The sequence below is a fragment of the Pogoniulus pusillus genome, chromosome 1 (genome assembly GCF_015220805.1).
Source record: "Pogoniulus pusillus isolate bPogPus1 chromosome 1, bPogPus1.pri, whole genome shotgun sequence".
Taxonomy (NCBI): Eukaryota; Metazoa; Chordata; class Aves; order Piciformes; family Lybiidae; genus Pogoniulus; species Pogoniulus pusillus.
Genome location: NC_087264.1, coordinates 26,366,528 through 26,391,379, shown reverse-complemented (window position 1 = coordinate 26,391,379; position 24,852 = coordinate 26,366,528). Strand labels below are relative to the sequence as shown.

At 43.5% G+C, this 24,852-nt stretch overlaps 1 protein-coding gene across 2 annotated transcripts in view; it reads right to left on the bottom strand.

The window, feature by feature from the left end:
- AMBRA1 (autophagy and beclin 1 regulator 1) overlaps positions 1-24,852 on the bottom strand; it is a 142,235-nt gene that overhangs the window by 33,970 nt on the left and 83,413 nt on the right. For both annotated transcript variants that reach the window (XM_064145311.1, XM_064145320.1), the window contains exons 12-14: positions 24,330-24,440; positions 17,245-17,433; positions 16,679-16,833 (exon numbers count right to left, since the gene is read on the bottom strand). In XM_064145311.1, the coding sequence (XP_064001381.1) occupies positions 16,679-16,833; positions 17,245-17,433; positions 24,330-24,440 (455 nt within the window). The remainder of the gene's footprint in view (positions 1-16,678; positions 16,834-17,244; positions 17,434-24,329; positions 24,441-24,852) is intronic.

Sequence of the window (24,852 nt, the reverse complement as noted above, 5' to 3'; positions counted from 1 at the left end):
CTAGCAACACACGTGCATGAGCCCCAAGGTGTTTCATAGACTAACTAGCACACAGCTGCAGAGCAGAGGTTCTGTCCCCAGGAGAATCTGCTTGTCACTCCCTGGGCTGCACGGTCCTTCTGTTCACACTAATTGAAAACAGTGATGGGGACAAGTAGTGTAGCCATTAGAAAGCAGGACAGTTGGGACTCTTCTGGCCTTCACCTCTTATTTTAACTCACTAAGGTAGAGCAGGAAACTGGCAAGTGTAAGTATCTAAACTTTGTTGATCCTATCAAGCAACCCAAACTTAATGCAAAAATAATCTATCATTCTTCCCTATTTCAAATGTTTAAACATGTTTCAAAACATTTCAGACTCTGACAGCGCAAAAAGGAACATCAAAAATCCAGAGACGATGAGAATAACACAAGCAAGAAATCCCTCAGTTTAGGTCCCCCTCTAACATCATCTGCTCTACCTGCAGCAAGGTTAAGAAGCTGAAGAGCTGGCTCAGACTGCAGGCCCTTAGCATGGCTGCAAGACAGCGCAGTGCTTCCCAAATGCTGCATTAATGCAGGCGAACAGAAGCCCTGTGCACACGAAGGGCCGACCGCAAGCTCTGCCTGCTGCCCTGCACTGGCTTGGTTTCTGAAGCAGATGAGCTTGAAAGGCAAGAACAACGAAGCAGAAAAAATTATACCTATGCAGACATCCTCTTTCTACTCCAAGAAGCTAATCTCTTTTGTACAGCACAATGCCTCCCCGCACCCTGCCATCCAGCAACCTGAACTGGGTACACTGGCAGCACTCCATTTAGCCAGGAACGACGACACACATAGATCATAAAAACAAAGGCATGGGAAGTGGACAAATGGGGTCAGGAGTTGGTTTGAATACTGAGATAGACAAAAACAAGCTTCTTCACTGTAATGGGCCATCATGGCATGTTCCGTCACGGCTTCAGATGGGTAGGGCTGAAGACTTCATTTACAAGTCCAAATCCTTAACAGAAATTCTTTAGAGATTTACCTAGGACTTAAAGCTGTAATCACTGCAGGTAACAGGCTTCACATCTAGACCTTCAGTGGAGTAAGTCCCAGGTGAAAGGTATGTTTTCATGAGATTTTCTGGTGAGCAACCATCTGCCCTGGTGAGACCTTATCTGGAGTACTGTGTCCAGATCTGGATGCCCCAGTTCAAGAAGGACAGGGAGCTGCTTGAGAGAGTCCAGCATAGAGTCACAAAAATGAGTAAGGAAGTTGAACATCTTCCTTATGAGGAGAGACTGAGGGAGCTGGGGCTTTTCAGCTTGGAGAGGAGGAGACTGAGGAGTGACCTCATTCATGTTTATAAGTCAGGGGTCACCGGCAGGAAGATGGAAGCAGGCTCTTCTCAGTGATACCCAGTGACAGGACAAGGGACAATGGGTGGAACCTGAGAAATAGGAGGTTCCATGTGAACCTGAGGAAGAATTTTTACACTGTGAGGGTGACAGAGCACTGGAACAGGCTGCCCAGGGAGGTTGTGGAGTTTCCCTCTCTGGAGATATTCAAGAACTGTCTGGATGCATTCCAGCCTGATCTGCTCTAGGTGATCCCACTCTGGCAGGAGGGCTGGACCAGATGATCTTTCAAGGTCCCTTCCAGCCCCTGACATTGTAAAATTATATGATCCCTCCTTTCATCCATCACAAAATCTTTCTTCCAGACTGCCCAGAAAGATCAGAAAGAAAGGAAGGGAATGAGGATGTGCTGGGAAAACAGGATAGAGGTAGATAGGAATGCAGATGAACTCCTACAGCACTGCTGAGGTGGGACAAAGTAATAATTTGAATTCATTAGGATGGGACTCATCATCTAGCAAAACAAACTGGAGCTGTTTTCCATTGTAGTTCTACTGCCCACCTCATATCTTGTCTGTTTGACAACCTAATTTGAGATGTCCAAGGCAGAGAGCATTTAACTGAGTGTTCTCCTATAGCTAGTACCCAGAACCTTCATCTTGACTACCATAACACAAGGTCATAGAATCATAGAATCAACCAGGTTGGAAGAGACCTCCAAGATCATCCAGTCCAACCTATCACCCAGCCCTATCCAATCAACTAGACCATGGCACTAAGTGCCTCATCCAGTCTTTTCTTGAAGACCCCCAGGGATGGTGCCTCCACCACCTCCCTGGGCAGCCCATTCCAATGGGAAATCACTCTCTCTGTGAAGAACTTCTTCCTAATATCCAGCCTATACCTACCCTGGCACAACTTGAGACTGTGTCCCCTTGTTCTATTGCTGGTTACCTGGGAGAAGAGGCCACCCCCCACCTGGCTACAATGCCCCTTCAGGTAGTTGTAGACAGTAATAAGATCACCCCTGAGCCTCCTCTTCTCCAGGCTAAACAGGCCCAGCTCCCTCAACCTCTCCTCATAGGATTTGTGCTCCAGGCCCCTCACCAGCTTCGTTGCCCTTCTCTGGACATGTTCCAGCACCTCAACATCTTTCTTGATATGAGGGGCCCAGAACTGGACACAGTACTCAAGGTGTGGCCTGACCAGTGCTGAGTACAGGGGAAGAATAACCTCCCTTTTCCTACTGGCCACACTGTTCCTGATGCAGGCCAGGATGCCATTGGCTCTCTTGGCCACCTGGGCACACTGCTGGCTCATCTTCAGCTTACTATCTATCAGTATCCCCAGGTCCCTTTCCTCCTGGCTGCTCTCCAGCCACTCAGTCCCCAGCCTATAGCGCTGCTTGGGGTTGTTGTGGCCAAAGTGCAGAACCCTGCACTTGGCCTTGTTAAATGTCATCCCATTGGCCTCTGCCCACCCATCCAGCCTGTCCAGGTCCCTCTGCAGAGCTCTCCTACCTTCCAACAGATCAACACCTGCAGTCAGAACAAACATAGCTACCTTATTTCCCACCATCACTGACACATTTAACCTCTAATCTGAGGAGAAGATATCCTTGGGGATTTCAACGTATAGCAGAAGCTGGTCACTCTTTGCTCTGGCTATCCCTCAGCAGCTAGTGTACTCAGAGAAGCTCAGTGTTTGGATGGAAAGAACAGGTCCTTAGTGGCTTATCTAGCTCTTGCCCATCTCTATCCCCTTTCCTCTTCACCCTGCTTGCTGGGGAAAGGGAGCAGGGGGAAAAATATTCAAAAAATCGAATGTGCGATGGTAACACCTGTTACCATGGAGATTATGGTGCACTCTGAGATGGGAAGACTGGATTTTGAGGAGGAGGAGGGAGGAGAAAGGGAGTGGTCTGCCAGAGCTGGGAGCATACATTTATAAAACAAGCATCCCAAATCTCTCCAGAACTGCAAGGCTTTTCCATCACATCCCTTTTTCAGCAAGTCAGAAGCAAACAGTTTCTCTTCTGTTAAGAATGGCTTTGCAAAGACCACAGCTAGAGGAGCCTTCTTCCTGGGCTAGTCACAAGGTCTCCTCCCCTGGCAGGTCAGTCTGCACAGTCCCATGGCCTCCACAACTGGCCATGCCAAGGCAGAAGCATTGTTAGCTACTGCTGAGCATCCAGGTGCTTTGCAGTAAATAGACCACCACAGAAAGCCAAGGGCACGGGCTTGGATCTGACAACCTGCGGAAACGCTGGCTGAGGGCAGAATCTCAGAGACAAGATGGCTTAAAAAGTCTTCCTAAGAAGAGCTGCTTCATCACTCCACTTCATTCACTTCTAAACAGCTTGCCACGCCAAAGAGCTTCCCTCCCCTGCTGCTTCCCACTCCCACGCTAATGGGACAACTCCATGCAGTGTTAGGGGTGATGACATCCGCGCGTGTGGTAATTAGTACTTAAAAAGAGAAAGCAGCTGTACTGCCATAATCACCACTCGCAGCAGTAACCAGGGCCCAGCTAATCAATTTGATGTAGTCACACAGACTTGGCTGTTGCAATTGCATCCATTAGCAAGACCCCCTACTCCATCCAGAGTGGGGGAAAAAGAAAAACAAACCACAAAGTTCCTTCAACATCAGCAGGTCACTCTCTTCAAAGAGGGTCAGGAAGCCTGCTGAGGAGCATTCTTCTCCAAAGATCACAGATAATTCCTGCCAGGTTTTTGGTGGTGGTGGGTTCGGGTTGGTTGGGGTTTTGGGGTGATTGTTTTTGGTTTTAATGTAGTGTGTATGTGTCTTTCTCATTGGTGTATCTTAGGTATTTGAACCAAAACTAGCTAGCTTGAATGTATGTCCCTCTGCGGACAGAGAGTGACTGTACCTCTTTGCCAGTGGGACTGCCCACACTTTGTAGTTCTACACTCCCAGAATAATTTTCAAGTTACTACAGGAATCCCACACTAACATATGATCCACCAGCTTCTAGGTGAAGAGACTACTACCAATCCTCAAACAGTCTTAAACCCAGCAATGCAATGCATAAAGTTGATAATTAACCAGTTCATTAGGGCTGATCCACACACTAGTTACAGGCCATGTCTAATAGCCACATGGATGACCAAAGGTTCAGGAACCAGTTTACAAGCACCATTGTAAATACCTACTAATCTTTAAGGTGCCCACCACACTCTACCACAGCCCCTAGAGCGGGGTTTGGAGTGGCACTTTAATTTAGGAGAGAGAATCCTCCTGCATCACACTTCAACAGCCTATAATCATTGCCAATAGCCACAGCAAGCTTCCAGGATCTTCACCCTAACTTATGTCAAACTTGTTTCCAGCATCTCTACACTCCTAATTCAACAATAACATAGCCATGCCATTAGATGTGGTGATTCAGCATTTTCTGAAGTTGGCAGCTGCATTTGCTTCCAGATGCTGTTCTGAAATGGAATGTTGAAGGATGTGTTTCTCTAACTATAAACAGTGCAAAGCCTGAGGAGTGGGAGCTTCAGAACATCCCTATGGAAGCTTAAGCCCAAACAGGCAATGTAAAGTATAGCAAGCTGTTCTCTTCTTGGCAACAAACACCACATAAATGTCATTTCAGTAGACAAAAAAAAGTCCTGTTCCTCTCCTTTAGGGCCACACCCAGCCTGAATTGCTGGCCCTGTGTTTGTAGAAACCCCTGTCTCTGGTGACCTCTCCACGCTTCATAGGAGATTCTAGAAGTGTTCTGTCATTTCAGGGACTCCATCTCTCCTCTGAGGTCAGAGGATGTCTGCCAGATAAAAAGCCTTCTCCTAGAAACGCTGAAGCGATCTAGATAGCTAAGCTTCCACACAAAAGATGACTTTCACACAAAGGGAAAGCAACGCTCCCTATAGGAACAGCTGATTGCTTCCATTCTACATCCCTGTAAAATGAAGCGTGAGGAAAGATTTGGTTGAGTAATTTATGTCTGCACTTCTCTGTTTTCCAAGACAGCACTAGAAATAACCACTTTTCTCTTTGGTGTGCCTTTTCCATCCTCCCTGAACAGGAGTGGGCTCAGACATCATCTACTGAACTCCCTAAAGCTCATTTCATCACTTCACAGCCACTTCTTCAACACTGAATTCAGCAGGGGAGGATGGCTCAGGGAAAGCAGAGCTATAAGGCATGAGGAAAAGGGAAAAAAACAGTCCCTCAAAGTACTCAGGAAAGAAGCTGCATGTGGAGTGCACAGGCAACCTCAAGTCCATTGCTGCTCCCCCTCCAGCTTGTCAAAGCTGGCACATCAGTACTGCAGCACCTGTCACAGCCAATGCTTAGGTATTAAACTTCAGTATTTACTTAGGGCAGAGAGCCAAGAGAGGCTGCATGACAATCAACAGCCTCAAGGAACCTTTCCTGATGATCTCTTTCTCACCATCAAGCTGCTGTACTTTCTTATCTGGGAAGAAGGGGGCCCAGGGCACAACACATAAGCACTGAACTAGACAGTTAATTTGTACCTGCCCTGGAGGAGTAAGAAAACTTTTAGCTAAATGTCTCTGCTCTGCAAAGTCCTAATTACTGACCTACTGCTTCCCTCCTCCCCTCCCACTCTGTCCCAGGGAAGCTGCTGCTGCTGTTGAATAACACTCTTCGAATTCCATCCTTTCCTTCCCTTCCCTTTCTGCGTTGTGCCAACGTTAAAAAGCTGGACAGGAGAATTGCCAGGATCCCGTTAGTTATCAAAGCAGCAGCAGGCTGCCCCAAGCCTGTGCTGCTGCTGCCAGTTGGCAGCTTGATCCAAGCAGCACAAAGAGAAGGCACCACATCGTCTACACAGACATCTCTTTCTCAAGGCCATCCCACCTCTAAGGAAAGTAATGAAAAGCAGGAGAGGGAATGCTCAATGCTACTTGTTTGGCGGAGTAGGACCTTTCTTCTCTGGCACTAAAGAGACAAAAAACATGTTTTGAAGCTGGAGAAGAAGAGAAAGTTGGCACAAGCAGGTGGGGAAACTCAGCAGGAACTCTTGCTTTTTATCTTCTTAAATTCAATAAAGACATTTCAGCTCTCAGTCAGATGCATTGCCTTGCACGATGCCAATAAATGCCAAGCCATTACCTTTGCTTAGTCCAAGCAACTTGGGATATTAGATCAGCCTTGATAAAGGTTGCAAGAGGAGGGTGTGCAGATGTTCCCTTGTTTACATGGAGAAATCTTGACAGGCTGACAGGTAAGGGGAGGAAGGACTGGAGGAGAATGGGAGGGTTTATCATATACCAGCTTAAAATGTAATTATTAATTTTCAACTGAATTGATGCTGTCAGCGGAGGCTGACCAACCATAAAAACACAGGAAGAGAAACATCTGCTGTGCTGAACGATACTGTGAAACTTCTTACTGGGAGGATTGGTAAAATCCACAGTTTCACAGCTACTCTGGCCTGGCTTGCAGAGAAAAGAGCTTCACAAAGGAGTGCTGATCTCTGCTGGATAGGTATAAGCTGTACTGGCAGTCAGCCCAAGGGGCTGCACGGATCTAAAGTTTATGCTGTTAAAAGTGTTCTTCATATGGACACAGGTTATACCACTACGAGTCACTGCAGAAGCTGCACAGCTTTGCCAGCAGAACAGCAGCTATAGCAGACACTCTGGCCAGCACATTTTGTAACAAACAGGCAGTAAACTGAGCTACATGAACTATGGCATAGAGATGCAGCCCTAAAAGCACAGCCAATCCTCATTACTCTATTAAGCTCACTGAAAGGACACCTCCAAGAAAAGCTTTTTGTATTTGCTGGAGCAGCAGATGAGGTGCAGCGATCTGATCAAGATGTAAGCAGAGCAAAAATAACAGCAGTACAACACAACTAAAGCTGCATACATTCTGCACTTCTCCACCTGCCCTTCATTTTCTGCTCCACTATCAAACCTTCAACAAAAATTTGAAGTTTCATTTCATATTTTTTTGATTGCAAACACCTTACCTAAATAAGTGAATTATCTTTTTTTGCCTTACTCATCCCCATAGTGTGTTGCCACCGAAAAAAAATCTTACCTAGGATATTCTTTAAATGTCAACATGTTAACTACCTCACCTCTGACACCAGGGTATCAGATAAGTTGCTGTAAAGCATCTACCACTCACTGAAGATCTCTGAACATCCTTTGCTGACCTGCCAGAAAGCTACCTGCACCAGACTTCTATAATACTGTCCATTAGCTTAGACGTGCTTAAGGTTCAGAAGCATAGTAACAGACATCTTACCCTGATCTCCTTAATATGCCACCAATTCTTTGTTGCTTACATTACATTCGTGACTCTGCTTTCCACTAATGAATCTCACAAAAGCTGCTGAAATTCAGGTGTATGCCTTGCACTGCCCCAGACCCAAGAGTGTCCCACAGCAGAATTCAAATTTAGCTTGTAGAGAGCAGAGGACCTCAAATGCCAAGCAAAACAAACACCCCCTGGGATAATTGATGGCTCAAAACGTAAGGTATATCAGTACTCTGAAACAAAGCAAGGCCTCCCTTTGTTTGGAAGAAGTCTCCTTTCTGCATCTATACATAGATGCAAAGAAAAAAGTAAGCATTTCTCATGATCAGACAGGAGAAAACTTTGCTTTTGTTCTCCCAGTCTCCTCTTATTAGGCAGGTTGGTCTGCACTGCTGTCAAACCCTCCTCCACAGCTGATTCCTGCCAACAGCACATACATCTTTCCATTACATCTTCTCTTTTAAAATGGAAGAAGCAAATTAATGTACTTATCTTTTTGGATTTGTCAGTCTAAAAATTCAAATAGATCTTATCATCCAATGCTCAGCACAAATTCAATTTCTTCCAACTCTATTTATCTTCTCCAGATGCAACAGGATCATACATAAAATTCTTCAGTCTTTACCAATACAAACAAACTTCTTTTTGTCTTTTTCTGCACCCATTGTCTGTGCAGAAAATCCTAGCCTTGCTTTCTGACCCACAGTGAGTTAAATGAGAACTAACCCTTCATTTTCAGCAACAACTGAAACCTTAAGTGAGGATGCTTGATCCAATGCCTAAACTGGGTCAGCACCAGAAGTTGCTGCTGGATGCACTGAGAAAGTTTCTACAACAGGGAAAACAATATTTATTCCTCCTGACCACACAGGATCACCTAACGTAGTGCTAACCTTTCAAGTCAGGAAAAGTCTTATTACAGCACATCTAACCCTTTCTTTAGGCTAGCTCTTGGCATTATCAGCTGGAACTTCATCGCACAAGCTTGCCATGCAACTACTACCAGAGAAAGAGCTTTAAAATAACTAGTGGGAAACTTCAAAACATTAACAAGAGCTAGGTCATATGAAGACACAGATCGTCTTGAGTAACAAAGCTCTCACTCAGGTCTATAACACACTTGCAATTCACAACTGGATTGTTAATTTACTACCTGTCTCCCAAAGGCTGCAAAACCAGGGTAACAGCTCCAAAAAGCCTAAGGAGACTGGTCCAAGCCTCGATCTGAAAGCTAGGGCTGAGTAAGCAAGAAATCGCTGAACAAAACAATCGTCCTTTCAATTGCACGTGTGTGTGGTTGGAACAGATGAAAGGAGAGAAAGAGGAATGCCAAAGGGGGTGTTAGCGTGAGAGCAGATAGATGTGTAAATATCCAGTGTAGATGCACGTGTGAACTGAGCTGTGCAAACAAGACTGCCCCCAGCTATTGCTATCTCTTGCAAGAGTCACCAGCAACTCTCGGTGTGGGAACAACCTAATAAAAACACGGTCGTGTCTCTGGCATAGGGAGGGACAAGATGCTTCATTTATGCCCTAGTTCAGGCTGCAAATCAAAACCAGTACCTGTGAATCCTATTAAATGTCACGCTGAGGCTGTAACAGCAACATCTACAATATGCTAAAGATCTACTGACAAGAGCAAAGGATTTGCACACAGCTGCCATTCCACCCCGCTCTCTCTCTGCTGAGCCTCAACAGAATGGCACACAAGATCAAATGTCAACAATATGTTGATGACAGAGCTACATGCATCCTCATCTAGGTGAAAAGAGGCTGTCATCCAGCTGCCTACACGTCTGGAAGGAATAAATACTGGAGGAACGAGTTGGCTTAAATTTAATTCAAGAAAGATGGGAGGAAGTACTGGGAAAAAAGAGTCTTCATGAAATTGTAAACCTTTACTCAGCCCAGTCAGCATAGTGCAAAACTTGGCAATAACTCACCATGGTTCCTTTCCCCCTACCTGGACTGAGCAAGATGACTGCACATAAATCATCTCAGATGGAACTGGTTTTGCCATAGTTAAAACTACACACCCAAATGCACCACAAGTAACAGTAGCTAGTATGTTAGAAACGGGCTCCAAGACTGAATTGAAATGCAAGAGCTCGACTCCTCTAACACTGGAGCCCATACTGAACAAAAAGGTCTCCCAGCTTCACATTCCATGAGGTAAAAGCATCCTCAAGAGATGTCATTTGCCTTTTCTTCACACCAGTTTTACAATCACATGAGATTATTCATACAACAGTTTATGAAGGGGTCCTCAGGAGTTCTAAGTTTTTACTATTTCTTCCAAATTCTGTCTTAGTAGCCTTCATGTAGACATGGATGAATTGATCAAGACAGCAATTCAAGTGACTCTTGTACTGCACTCCTGCAGCTACACTCAAATGTGCACAACCACACGCATCTTCATGCTACCTGTAACACCAAGGGGATGTTCCACTTTCCAGACACACTGACTACAGCTGTTTCTTAGAGCACCCTACCAAAGCAGTGCTTACCAACACGGGTTTGGAGATGCTCTGTTTTTCTAAAGACACCTGCTAGAGTCTGCTGATACACAGAGCATATGTAACTGTGTGATCTCACCTAGACTACTATGTCCCACTTTGTACTGAAAGGAGGAATTTCCCTCATAAGTCAGAGAAGGGTTCTGCTCCCATGCCCCCTTCCTAGTGCATGCAGTCTGAGACTCTGCTTGAACTTTTGGTAGCCTAAGAACTGTCTACCTGCTTCGACTTCTGCCAACAGTGAACAATTTCTTTGGGCAGTAATTGAATGTATCAGCAGTTATTCTCAGAGTTGTCAGGAGGTCCTCTTGTTGACCTAAAGACACCAAAATGTCTCTTAAAAGGAGACACAGGAGACCACACTAATGACTGTGCTGCTTCAGCAACTCAGCAAGAGTTTGGTACTGTCACAGAATCACAGAACTTTGGAGGTTGGAAAGGACCTCCAGAGATCATCAGGTATAATCCCCTTGCCAAGGCAGGATCCCCTAGGGTAGCTTGCACAGGAAAGCACCCAAGTGGGTTTTGTAAGTCTCCAGAGGAGACTCCACAACCTCTCTGGGCAGCCTGCTCCAGCGTTCTGTCACCCTGTCACCCTCTATAAAGAAGTTTCTCCCCAAGTTGAGGTGAAACCTTCTGCATTCCAATTTGTAGCTGTTGCTCCTTGTTACAGTGCTGCTGACCCAAAAGAGATTGCCTCTGTCCATTTGACACCCACTCCTTAGATATTTGTACACACTGATCAGATCTCCTCTCAGTCTTGTCTTCTCCAGACTAAACAGCCACAGGTTTCTCAAGTTTCTCCACAGGGGAGATGCTCAAGTCTCCAAATCATCTCCTCTCCACTGGACTCTTTCCAGCAGGTCCCTGTCTCTCATGAACTGAGGAACCCAAAAACTGGACACAGTATTCCAGGTATGGTCTCACCATGGCAGAATAGAGTGGGAGAAGAACCTCCCTAGACCTGCTGGACACACTTTTCCTGATGCACCCCAGAATGCCATTGGCTCTCTTGGCCACAAGGACACATTGCTCACCCATGCAAAACCTGCTGTCCAACAGGACTCCAAAGTCTTTCTTCAGCAGGACAGCCCTCAGCATGTACTGGTGCCCCTCCCACAAGTTACTCTCAGTTTCAGAAGTGTTATTTCACAGGAACTTTTGCAGTGGAGGTAATATGTTGCAGGAAGCCATCTCTAAATACTCCCCTAAACCAGTTTCTTCTTCACATGACCAAGGGTTTTGACAAAACTGTCACCTGTGCCCCTGTGAAGCACATGTGCGTGGCCACTTTGAGGCTTAAAACCCCTTCAAACTCCTTATGGCAGCAGGAGCATTCACAGCTCAAACAGCGAGTCAATGAGGTCTGGCAGGGACATTCACAGGCCACACTGGACACATTCTGCTAACACCTGTGTGAAGCTCAGAAGACAACAGCACTCAAAATTGTGCATCTTCTCACATCTTCTGTACCTTGTCCTTGTTAGGAGTTAACATGCTGAAAAAAATAACCTTGGTCCGTGCTAAAGCTCCCTGGGCCTTTCTGCTTCAGGGCTTTTCCCCTGCAGTATTTGGAATTCTCCATCTGTTTACAATGGAAGAGTACACACATCTTGTTCTATACAGACTATTGATCCATCACACTGCACTAGGATGTTTCCTAAATACCAGCAGGCTTGTCAAGAGCTAATCCTGCATCTCCACAGCCTTAATTTCATTCCAAATTCAAAGCACAATGTAGTATGTGAGATGGGGCTTGGTTTGTCACCTCATCCCCACAAACTGCATGATTTGTTCTTCAGCTTCATGTCAATCATTTTTTTTTCCTATCACCTACTTTGCTTTATGTATCCTCAGCTTAAAGGCTCCTTTCCAAGTTTTACTTTAATTTGGATTTAGAGTAACCACTTTTTTCTGAGTTAGCTTCCCCTGGGTAAAACAAAAAACACTGAACATTGCAAGGACATCAGAATTTGTGAATGTCAGAAATAAAACTACATTCTGGCAGCCTCTCTCATTGACATGCACTGCTAACAGATTCAGGGCAATATGATCCTTACTCTTCAATATTTCTAAGGAACTTCAGCTTCACATTCTTCTAAGTTCTTTAACCTCTGTGTATACTCTTGAAATCAATGGAATTCAGCGATTACCCTAGGCTCAAGCAGTTTGAAAACAGATCCTCTTTATTTGGAGGTCACTCCTGCCTATGCTTTCAAAATAGATTGCAAAACTGATTTTTACTCCATATTTGGAGCCCTTTCTCCAAACTTCTTATCTCTGAAACTCAAATATTTCCAGAGAGTTCTCAGTACCACTGCTCCCTTTGTACCACAGCAAGCTAGAGATCTGCTAAAAGGAGTCCTTCTCTGTAGTCTCTAACTGCAGATGTGTTTCAGAGATGTTAGCCAGCTTTACAAAAACCAACCCCAAACAAAAACACACACACAAACCAAAACATCCTACAAATTCAAACAATAAAATAATCAAGTTCATGCACACCACTCTTAGTAAGTCAACACTACTAACAATAGAGCTTTTTAAGCTGTAGTCTGCAAAACAAACTTGCTCTTCAGCAAAGCTATGTTTCCAGAAGCGAATATAAAGTGCATGAACCTTTTCTGTATTCGATGCCAATTCACTGCTTTTACTGTGTCATGGAACACAATTCAGAACTGCCAAATATTTCAGACCTGACCTGTAGAACTCTCTGCAATGTCTCCTAAATATTAGGAGCAAGATATACACAGCCAATGCAGTTGTATAACTGTGATGCTCCTTAGTGTACTTCAGAAGTGCTGTGGTTCTCAAAGAAAACATTGCTCTCCAATTCTGAAAACACCAGGAGCCATAGTGGATTCCTTTGTGCAATTAAATGTATACTAAGAGTTTATAACAAACCTAATTAACTGCACCTTCAAAATCTCTATTTCACTGGCAAGATAGAGGAAAACCTTTGGAGAATAGAAACCTGCGAATCACTGATTGCTAGCCAAAGAGGAGTTAATCTGAAGCAAAAATAATCACTGTATTTCACTTCTCAGCAGGAGAAGTGCAATGCTTTTGCCGTGACTTATAGCCCACATCACCAATCCCTACTCTCCCAGTTCACTGACTGCAAATGCAGAGGCATCAGGGAAGGAAGAAGCAATTGTCAAGACAACTTACAAGGATTTTCATGGAATCTGATGTAGCATTTCTCTTGGGGGCTTTGCAAGTAATGTAAAATTAAAATATCCACAAAGCATTGCTGCAAAACACAGCCATGACTTATTTTTAATTAAGAAGTTGAGTAACAACCGCTTTGTATTACAAGCTGTTGGCACAGAGGCAAAGACACTTTCTGATTCTCTCTAATGTGTACATTAAATTATAGACTGAAGAATATAGTTTTACCAGGTTTCCTAAAGCTTCTTCTACTGCATGTTGGCCAAGTTGCAAACAGGTTTTCACTCAGCAGAATGTGAATGTGTCCGCCACTCTAAAGGCAGCGTGCTAAGAATATTATAAAGCCTCCTACCTCAAGCTCTGTTTTCATTTGGCACATTTTGAAAAGCATTACAAACTTACAGAGCTCTCCTATGGCAAAACTCACACAGAAGAACTACCTATAGTTGGTCTACTATTTTTTACAACTAGGTATAATATTTACAAACTGAACGGCTTTGTTTTTCAGACATGGCCTTACAAAGATGCAGGGCTCTGGGGAGACATTATTGCTCTCTACAACTACCTGAAAGTGGGTTGTAGCCAGGTGGGGCAGGTCTCTTCTGCCAGGCAACCAGTGACAGAACAAGAGGACAGAGTCTCAGGCTGCACCAGGGCAGGTTTGGGATGGATGTCGGGAACAAGTTTTTCACAGGAGGAGTGACTGGCATTGGAATGGACTGCTCGGGGAGGTGGCACAGACACCATCCCTGGAGGTGTTTAAGAGGAGGCTGGATGAGACACTTAGTTCCATGGTTCAGTTAATTAGAAGGTATTAGGGTGATAGGCTGGAGTCGATGATCTCAAAGGTCTTTTCCAACATTGTTAATTCTGTGATTCTGTGACCCATGTCACACTAGAACACTGAAACTAAACACCATCCTGCAGGAAGGTTCTTAAACCAAATTAACTCAGACTGGTCTAGTTGCGACCCTGCAACACATGCAGAAAGCTGAAAGTTCGAAAGCACTTAGAAATGAGACATATTTAATGTCTTTAAACATGATGTGGGAAAGGGGAAACCAACAAATTACTTTGTGAATCCTGCTAGACTGGTAGATTTAAAACGTGGGGTAAAGTTTTTTTAGAAGCTAAAAATACATGTGCAAGAGAGATGAAAAAAGCAACCTTTAGAATGCATGCAATCCATCTGGAGAAAAATAATCCAGAACTGGAGCAGATGAGAAAGACAGGAGTGCAGTGGTGTGGAGCAAATCTGAATAGTGGGAAAAATTGTACAAAATTCTCAGTGCACCATAACAGCAAAAAAAGAGGGGGAAAAAAACCCTACAGTTTTCAACTGCTTTAAGCAAAGTCCTGTAGACCAAAACCAGCAGGCAAAACTACCTTGTGCAGGCTGCTGGTAAAAACTGTGCTTATCACATTATGCATATTTAGACACATCCATTCAGAATGGAGAGGAGGGCAAGGAAAAAAAACAAAAACAAACCCAAAAAAGATATCTTAGAAACAATTCAGAAATGGGAAAAAAAACCCAACCTGAAAGCTGGAAGATTTAATTACAAGAAGATTAAAGGAATACAAAGCATTACTTCACTAAATGGTGACTAAGAGCAAGCATTTGAAGAGTATAACACAACACAGGAGAAGATTTGTTTGAAATGGAAATGAAGAAATAAATGGAAGATTTGGACAGATTTAGCTGGCTACCAAAAAAAAAAAATCTCCAAATGAAAGGGCTAGAAGCCATAGCAACTGGAGTTTAGAGCACATGTAAAGGATAGATGAGAGGAAGAGACATGATTTTTGCTAATAGGACTTCTCTATCTTATTATGATATGGTAGAAAGACTGTGGGAAGAGATACTCCCATATCTGGCAGAAAAAGCTACGTATTTCACTAGGATCTTAAAACAGCTGAGGAAAGAAACAGCACCAGGGCCAACTACACTTTTAATGGGATCTAGCAGGATACTGAGTCCATGTAATTTGTGATCTTATCATATCAGCACAGATTCCACCAACTGTACCTACTGACCAATTTGTGCTTTTTTTCATAAACACATTCTAATACCTTCACCTTAAATAGCTCAGTCAGAATGGCAGCTCAGAGCCAGAGATGAAAAAAAGGTGCTGAGTGGTGCACCAAAGAACATCCTCATTGTTGATATTCCCTTGCCTTACAACATGGAGCAGATGATGATAAACAAGAGTTCTCTATCAGCTGATAAAGCAGTTCATATAATGATGTAGCTGAGATGACCCTCTCTGAATCATGAGCAGGCTGGAGAGCAACTACAGCATCTGAAGGTGAATGAAGCAATTTCTTCCAAAGACAAGTCCCTCCTCATTGCCAAGCCACTAGACAAACTGCTCACTTCAACCTTTCACTGGGAAAGCTCTGTTGAAAGTAATAATCATTTGACCTTTTTGAAAAACTATTATTTTCTTTTAAAGAGAGAGGGAAAAAATAAAGCTGCTCACAAAATTAATCCCACTATGGGCAAGTTATCCTCCAAAACAAAAAGGGGAGATAATTTACATGCCACAAGTCACTTAAATATGTGGCCTAAAAATTCAATCCAGCCAAGTATCAGTTTCAAAAATTACTTAGTTCTGCTGCCTCAGCTTTCTCTGGGCATTATCAGTTGGACATAGCTTTTCCCATCCTAAACTTCCACTGAACAGCTGTTGTGCTCCACTGATGAGGAAAGCAAGACATACCTGTTCTCTTAACTCCACTTGCCAGTCTGCAAAAATATGAAGGTTTTTCCTCAAGTACTAAACAAGTAAGAGGGGGTCATGGTTCAGCTCTCCATAAGGAAGATAATTTCATTGCCAAAGTACACTTACATAGACACAGAAAGCTCACAAATAAATAGGCAATAAAAAACTCTTTGGTGGAAGTGTGGTAAGCTTTATCTTCAGTCTGCCAAGCATGATATGAGGCCTGGCACTCACCCCTTCCTGGAACTGCTGGTGGCTTCTCTTCCAGAGATTAGTCATTTTTAGGAATGTTAGGAAATGATCCTGAAACCCCAGGTGAAAAACTCCCCCAGCAAAACCAACTGCAGTACCACAAACAAGACAGACATTACCTGAAGTAGAGTAAACCCACTAAGCACTGTGAGAGATATCCATACTTAGGAACATATTCCATGACATGAAATGCATTTGCTTGTCATCATATTTGAAATCAAGAGTAAAGTTCCACAACTGTGTTGTTATATTTATGTTCTCCTACCATGTTTGCATATCTCTGTAATAAATTCCTTCACGTGTTTATTATTCAGCGGGCCTGGAGTGCGCTGCCTCTCTGCTTTCATAACCCAGCAACCAACTACTGGATCAAGTGACACAAACTCACTGTTGAAAACAGAGAGAAACAGAATACATGGCACTCACCCTCATGGAGGTTTCTCCACCGTGGGGCTGCTGCAGCCTGAAGACCTGTGCAACCATGTGTTCTGTGGAGGGGTGCAACAGGATACGCCGGGAAGCCAGTCCCACCATGACGTACCTGCCCATTGGAGACAGGCTCACCGAAATGGCATTAGGGCCTACAAAGAGAAGAGGGGTCATTTCTCTCACAGGTGGACATCCCTCCCCATACTTCACCCTCATAGCTTCCTCACTCCAAGCATGCCCATTATGTATACTAGGCTCATTCTTGTAAGTGGTAGCAAAAGGTAACGAGACTTGAACGAGTACAAATGCTGCAAGACATATCCTTGCTGCAAGAATCCTCCCACTGAGACAATGAAACTCTCTAAAGAATAGATCTATCCCTTAGTAGCTCCCCATACCAGTTACATGTTGAGATCACACCAAAAGCTTCTCCCCAACTATACTATATTTGTGGTTGTCTGGAAGGCCACTGAGCTTCAGACTGCTGCATTTTTCACTGAAGGCTGAGTTCTGAGGCAACTTCTCATACCTCTACCCACCCTGACTTCTTGCTGCACGCTTACCAAACCGCTTTGTGTAAAGCATCTCGCCCAAGTTGTGGGGTGCAAGAGAATACACAGCCAGTATTCCTTCATCAGGGAAACCTCTTTGACTGCTGGGAATGAAAGCTGCCAGCAGCTGCCCATCAGCAGAGATATCACAGCTAGCATCATTGTAAATCTTGCAGTTTTGAACGAGCACATTCACAGAGGCTGCAAAGAAAGAAGGGAACAGTGATTAAAGCAGTCAGGTCTAAACCTTTGTTCTCTGCCTAATCCAATGCTACAGACTGGACAGTACATGCAAAAGGCACTTAAGACATTCAGCTTCCTCCAAAAGTTTATGAAATGTTAATACCCTGATTAATGTAAAACTTGCTCCAAAACGGAGATAAGACACTGCAGTGAGCCCAGGAAATGAAAGCTACTCACCTCCTGGAGCATTCAGCCAAGAAATAGTGGCAATTGCACTTCATCAACTCCCTCCTCTGTGGAGCATTACACCATCCTTTGCAAAGGACAGCACAGTTTAAACAAGTCTTAAATTGCGACTTTCTGACAAACTCCAGCAGTGGTATCATTAGGAACAGTACACTTTAATTCATTTCCCCTTTGCTTGTGGAGCCCCTAGCTCTAGCTCCCCTTATCTCCAATAAACAGGAGATGAGAGAAAAATTTCCTCTGCAGATACAGGCATGCATTTTTGACAGCTGATTTTTACACCAGTCTTGGATAAAACAAGTGAGAAAGGGCAGAGACTTCTTCAGCCAGTCCTCCATCTAATTACTCCAGTATTTAAGGCACTCATGCAATCAGTGAAGGAACTGTTCAGCAGACAGGCTGGTGAGCAGCAATTAACAAAACACAAGTTCTGCTTTCTCTATGCTGGTGAGCTGCTGGGTGACCTCATATGAATCTTTTCCCCTTCGTGCCTTGCATATGCATATGAACTCTTTGGGCTGCTGAATCTTACTATGCACTTGTGCCATTCCCAGTACAATGAGCTTCCACAGCCCTTCAGGATTGTCATCACCAGCAGTTCAATGGTGGCTTGATAAAACAAGGCTGGAATTATGTCCGCTCTCTCAGCCTAATGTAAATGTGTTCCAGTTTTGCACTAAACCTGCTGCAATTACTCCAGGAGGTTTGGAGCTGAAACTGCATACACGATTTTGGGGATGGGGATATTTCAGATTCTAGTATATTTAAACTCAAGGGGGTAGAAACATAAAAAATTGGAAATTAAGTCAACATTTGCAATACAGAAACTTGGTATTCTAGAAGACTGAACACCCCATCTCATATACTTCAGCTTGTGTGGAGCACAGTATCAACTTTTATAGTCTAGAAATTCTCTTCTAAACCATCAGACCATGCCCAGCCTAGAAGTGGCTTTGATTTGTTCAGCTAAAATTACTAATGCATTTATGAAGGTAGCTCTTATCAGTTTAACAAAAGACCAGTGTTAAGAATGTTTTGTGCATACTTCTCAGAGCCTGAACTTCTAAACCAAATTAAGGCTGTAACTCAATGCTTTAACTAACTGGCACTGCTGCCAGAAGAAACAATCCCTGCCCTTTGTTCCCAACACTTCTGTGGAAAGCAAGCTACACCAGGGAATTGATATGGCTGAGAAATTACTGACTACTATCTGGGTCACATTTTAGCCATAAGAGTTTCCCAACCTAGAAACCTGGTAGGGCACAAGACCACATAGACACTTGCAGCAGCAGAAAAAGAAGTTATGACAGAGATGCAGACTGACTGCTCTTTCTTCCAGCACTGCTAATTTAAGACATCTGCTGAACCTCATCTTTAGTTCTCCGGGTCTCAAAGACATTCTTCCTGGGAACTGGTTTCCTACATGGCTGAGTATCAGCTTCAGAGTTTCTAAAATGGGACAGCTGATAAAAAAGACAAGGATGAAAAGTGGACTGTGTAATTACATTCTGTACCAAACCACCTACACCTGTACTATAAATTTATTCAACGATTTTTTTTTCAGTCTCAAAGCTGCTAAAAACAGTAATTTTCAGCCCAGTATAAACAGAGAGGTGCTGAACAGACAAAGGTAAATAATGGTAGTCACTGTCAGTGCTGTAATAACAGAATTTAAAACACACACTGTCCTTCAAAGAACAGAAGATCCAAGAGAAGATTCCTGAGTACTCAGTCTGAAGCTAGCTGAACAAAGGCAGCAGAACAAAGACCACACTACTTAATTTTTGCAACAGTAGAATTAAAACTTGACTTTTTTTTAAAGCCTAGGCTTCACTTAAGTACTCAAGATGGCATCAGAACAGAAACTGGAGTTATGTACTGTGAATTCCCTGAAGATACATGACAATAGGTTGAACTACTGTAATACCCGTCAAACTGGGAGGACTCCTGCAGAGTTCTTCGGTAACTCAGTTCAAAACCAGTCCTATTTTTTAGCTTTTTCAATGGGCTAGGCACAGAGTGGAGCTGCTGAGGAATTCTGTTGGTAACATTGGGTAATTTCATCAACAGAGCACAATCAGATCACACAGTGAACTGAAGCACACAGAGCCACAACAAAATTGAAATGGAAAAGAGAATCAATTTCGTGGCAAAGACTGAGCATCCACCTGAGGTAATATGCTAAACATCACTTAAAAACAGCAGTATCAGTGCTAGCATGCAACCTTGTGCTGAGATCACATGCGGATACTGGACACAGTTTTGGTCAGCCACGTTCAGGAAAGAGTAAACTTTAAATGGTAATAAGCCCAGCAAAGACCTAGGAAGATGACTGGGCAAAATGAAACATGTATTTTATGTTTGATTGTTTTGGCTGGTTGGCTTTGTTTGGATTCTTTTTTGTCTTTTCCTTTATCTCCCCCACCTTGTTAGAGAACAGAGGTTTTTGTTGGGCAGTCCACAATGATGGCCAACCTGCCTTGTTCTTTATTTCAAGTTTGTTACACATGGTGAATTCCTCTTAACAAGACAGACTGTGAGCTCCCCTGCCAGAAGTGAACCATCCATCCTCCTTGGACACAAAACACTGTAGATGCAAGTTGCACTGAACAAGAAATCGTGTCCTTTATTTCAGCCTTTCAATATCTAAGTCACATTATTATTATGGTTCTTTGCTCTTCCCTCATTTACAAGGATGAGGGACTCAGGTAGCACTTAAACCTAGAACCATGACAGTCTACTGTGCCACCAGAAGCCTAAATGTAGAGAGGTGCAAGGTTTCATTTCAAGGAACAGCATTTAAGAGATTCTCAAGATATGGGAAAGATGCATTTGACAAAGCCACAAGCTATTTGATTTCCTTGAGCCTGAAGCCTGATCTATGGAAATGAAGCTAATACACAAGATTTTAGGGAAAAAAAAACAACTATTTTTGTAAAACCATGTACAACAAAGGCTGTCCTTTCATCTCTTGTTTTCTTTTGTTGTTAATGCAGCCACAGAGCTGACAAAACAGATCAAAAGAAACATCAGAGAACAAATTAATCAAGCTGTTGTGCCAACTTGGAGTGCTTACACCTACAGCATAATTATGTTTGAAGCTGGGGAAGGCCTAGAATGCTGGCAGCAACAGCACTGTTTGCCAAAGGAAGAGTGCTGGGCACACCATCCACTCCGAGTCACCCTTAAGGATGAAACTTTCCTATCAGTTGCTTCATTTTTCATCTTGTTTAGTATGCTTCCCCCTCCCCCCTTTTCTCTTCTGCAGCCCAATGTGGATCACTAAGCATTGATCAAATCACCATCCTCAAGTCCCAGCCAGTGTCAAAACAGGACAAACTCCTGATGCATGACTAAATGTGGAAGAACTGGACCAGTTCAGTCACAATGACTATAAAATGAAATAATGAGCAGCTGAGTAGCACAAGAGAAACTATATTCAGAAGACATAAACAAGGGATAAAACCCTCACATATTTCACTTGTGTAAAGGCTCTATTGTACACTGGTCAAATTCAATACTTAACTGTCAGCTGTGGGAAATTTTAAGGATATGCACCACTTACTAGAATATCAAATAAATGCCAGAGATAGCATTCTCTCTGCTGCCAAGTGTATTCCCCATTCCAAAGCTGATATGACTGACAAATACAGTTCAAGATCAAGCCATGTTCACTTCAGAGTTATTAAAAGCAAACCAGGCAAAAAGAAAGAAATCTGAACCTATCTTTTTCCATTTTCCAATCAATCAAGAAAGACAGGGCAGAGTTTAAAATCGTACAAGTTTCTGCAAAGCTACTTTCCCAAGACCACTGGTGCCCTCTTTTGTGTGCTGGTTTGACTGAGCATTAGTGAGATTGCTGCCATGGAGCTGAGCTCTGATAGCAGGGTTCTAAAGGGTCCTGGGGTCCAGCTGCTGAGACCACAGGACTGTGCTAATCATGCTGCTGTCACCTTGCTAAGACCTGTCTGTTCCAGTGGAAAACATCCTACTTCCAAACTATCTTTTCTTGTTATAATTAAACAGGAAGAAATGTAGCTCAGAGGTGCGAGATTGGCCACAGAGTCATTTCTTTGATGGAGAGTAGAGCTGGCAGGCAGTCCCAGACTTCAGCTGCATCATTTCATCTGCCTGAACTCCCAAACCACTTGTGGCTCAGGTCAGTCCCAGGAAGTACAACAGCCCCCTCTGGAAATTACTTTCTCTCTCTGGTTTATAGGAAATGAGGAGGGAGAAGAGGAGCTACTGAGGTCACATGCTTTCCTGGGAAAACATTCTTTCCAAGATCATGAAGAGTCAGGAAAAAAAACTCCTCCAAGCCACCACTCCACTGTTATACATTTAGCTCCACAGTATCTCTTCTGGCTTTGTTCTGTGCCTACGCAAGCTTGGCAAATACCTGTTTTAGAGTGAGCACAGTTGCTAGATCTTCATACACCCCTACAACACTTTGGCAGAGGGAGATATAGCTCTAACAACCTAGAAGTAACAGAATTGCTCTTGGCATGTAAAAAGGTAGAAGCAGAGTAAAGCTGAACATTTCCTGAGGGTAATAAATCAAGATGGACAACCTAAGTACTATGAAGCACAACACAGGAAGTCAGAAGTGCTGGGATGGGCTTGCAGCAGGAACCCTGCTTGCAAAAAGGAGACAGTAACAAGAGAGCCCAATTTCCAGCTAATTGGAAGCTATGTTTTACTTAAGAATGGAAGTGTCCTAGTAGGGGAGAGTGAGAAGACTGAAATATTGACATCTTGAGGAGCAGATGGTTCTTGTTTTCTATGGGATTCCATAAATTACAAGCAAACATCTTATGCTTTTTTTACATCAGCAGCCTTCCCCCTCAGGAACCAGATGAGGAGAGAGAAAAAAAAAAAAGAAAAGCTATTAGCAGCTGTAGCACTCTTCAGACACTTCACACGCTGACAGAGAAGTCCCAAAGTATTTAAGTCAGCAGCAAGATGACTCCCCCTCTGACTTCATCTTTGTTTTATTCCAGAGCCTGGCTGGACCTTGGAAAGTATTGCCACCACGTGGCAAAACTTCACCTTGAACACTGATCCTCAGCCTACAACTTCATGCCAGTACAACAAAGTTTGGCACTTAACAAGACACATCAGAGGCCTGGGACACAAGTTCAAGAGTGTTCTACTTTCTGAGATGGCACTACATGCTCCTTCCCAAGAGGCAGAATGGTTCTCGAAGATAAAATATAGAGCATATTGCCCCTCTACAATGTAGAGAGCTACAAGCTGAGGGAACTGGGGTTGTTAAGCCTGGAGAAGAAGAGGCTCAGGGGTGACCTCACTGTTGTCTACAGCTACCTGAAGGGAGGTTGTAGCCAGGTGGGGTTGGCCTCTTCTCCCAGGCAACCACCAATAGAACAAGGGGACACAGTCTCAAGTTGTGCCAGCGGAGGTATAGGCTGGATGTTAGGAGGAAGTTCTTCACAGAGAGAGTGATTGCCATTGGAATGGGCTGCCCAGGGAGGTGGTGGAGTCGCCATTCCTGGAGGTGTTCAAGAAAAGACTGGATGAGGCATGTGGTGCCATGGTCTAGTTGACTGGATAGGTCTGGGTGATAGGTTAGACTGGATGATCTTGGAGGTCTCTTCCAACCTGGTTGATTCTACGATTCTATGAAACCATCTCTTAGTTAATTTCAATGGCTACCTGAGAAAGAAGAAGCCTTTCTAAAAAAGAACCCTGTTCTCCCAAAAAAAGCCAATTTCTTAGAGCAGAAGCCGATTTGGTTTTGCTGATAAGTCAGGCAATCAATTTCATGTATGCACAGAGATGACCTAAGCTACAAATCACTATGCAAAGAAACATTCATGAATATCTACCTCCTATCTTCATCTCAGGCTGCCATAAACATTTCTGCAGCTGTGCAGCAATCTATATCAGGATACCATTCTGGGTTAAAAATAGCGTTTCCAGTCAAGATAGTTTTAGCCTTGAAAAAGTCATTCCTTGATCAGATGACCACAAACATCAAAAATGCTTGTGCCTGCATAAGGAAGTCTTCTGCAGCGTGAGAGCTATGCCAGAGCACACATGTGAAACAACAGCCTGGCTTTCATGAAAGGACGGAAAAATTAAGTGATGTTTTTAAACACCAGCAGTATTGCTCATATTCTTGACTCATTTCACCAAGATACAGGGCAAATCACTGCTTTTGTGAACAAATAGAAGCTACATCTACTTCCTTGGGCTTGCACCACTGTGGTAAGCAACAGCCCAAGGTCCTGCTTCCCAGAATGTATTGCAACACTTTAACCCACACTAATGTCAGTAACTCTGGAGAATTCAGATCCAATTTATTAGCAGCTTCTAATGTAAAGGTGTGGAGACAATATCCCAAGAAAAACCCTAGTGAAAGGATGAGGAGGTTGGATACAGAATTCTTCTAAGAGGACTGTGTATTTCCATGAGAATGTTCCCCAAAAAAGTCCATTTTAGGCACGGATTTGATGATAGCAAGAATATATAAGGTAGACAGAGCAGGAACAGTCAACTTTCTCAAAAAGCTAAGCATTTTACTGCTCAGTGCAAAAAGACAAGCAAATAATCCAAGGTCTGCAACATACAGCTACCTTTGGAAGGTCCTAGCGAGCTTCTGGTAGGTATAGACATGAAAGAAAGCACTGGTGTCTTTTCCAGCTTACCATTGCTGATTTCAGGCAGATCAAATTTAGTGAAGTCCCACCACTGGAGTCGGTAGGTGGTGTTGGCAATGTTGCTGGCCACAGCTGATTGGCCATCCCCAATAACAGCACCTACAAAAAAGGGGAAATAATCAGCAATTTAACCTCCAGGAGATCAACCAGAAAAGAACTGGGGAGACAAAACAGGGAAAACCTTTCAAAAATCGAATATGTGAGACTCTAGAGCCTTAAAGAAACCTTATTTACAGAAATAGCAGCAGCTCCTAAATAAGCCACAAAGCACAGGAAATTAAAAAAGGAAAGCACCTTCCTGCCACACATTTCTGAAAGAAAAGAAAGCTGATGAGAGATAAGACTTGCCCAGACTCACAAAGCAGAAATCCTAATCAGTTCATGTGGCACAAATGTATTCCACTTACTGGTACCAGTAAAGCTGTATTTTCACAGACCCAAAATTTTCCAATAGAGTTATGGAGGCCAAGAAAAAGCCCTGCCCCAGCAGATTCATGGGACAATCCCTGCT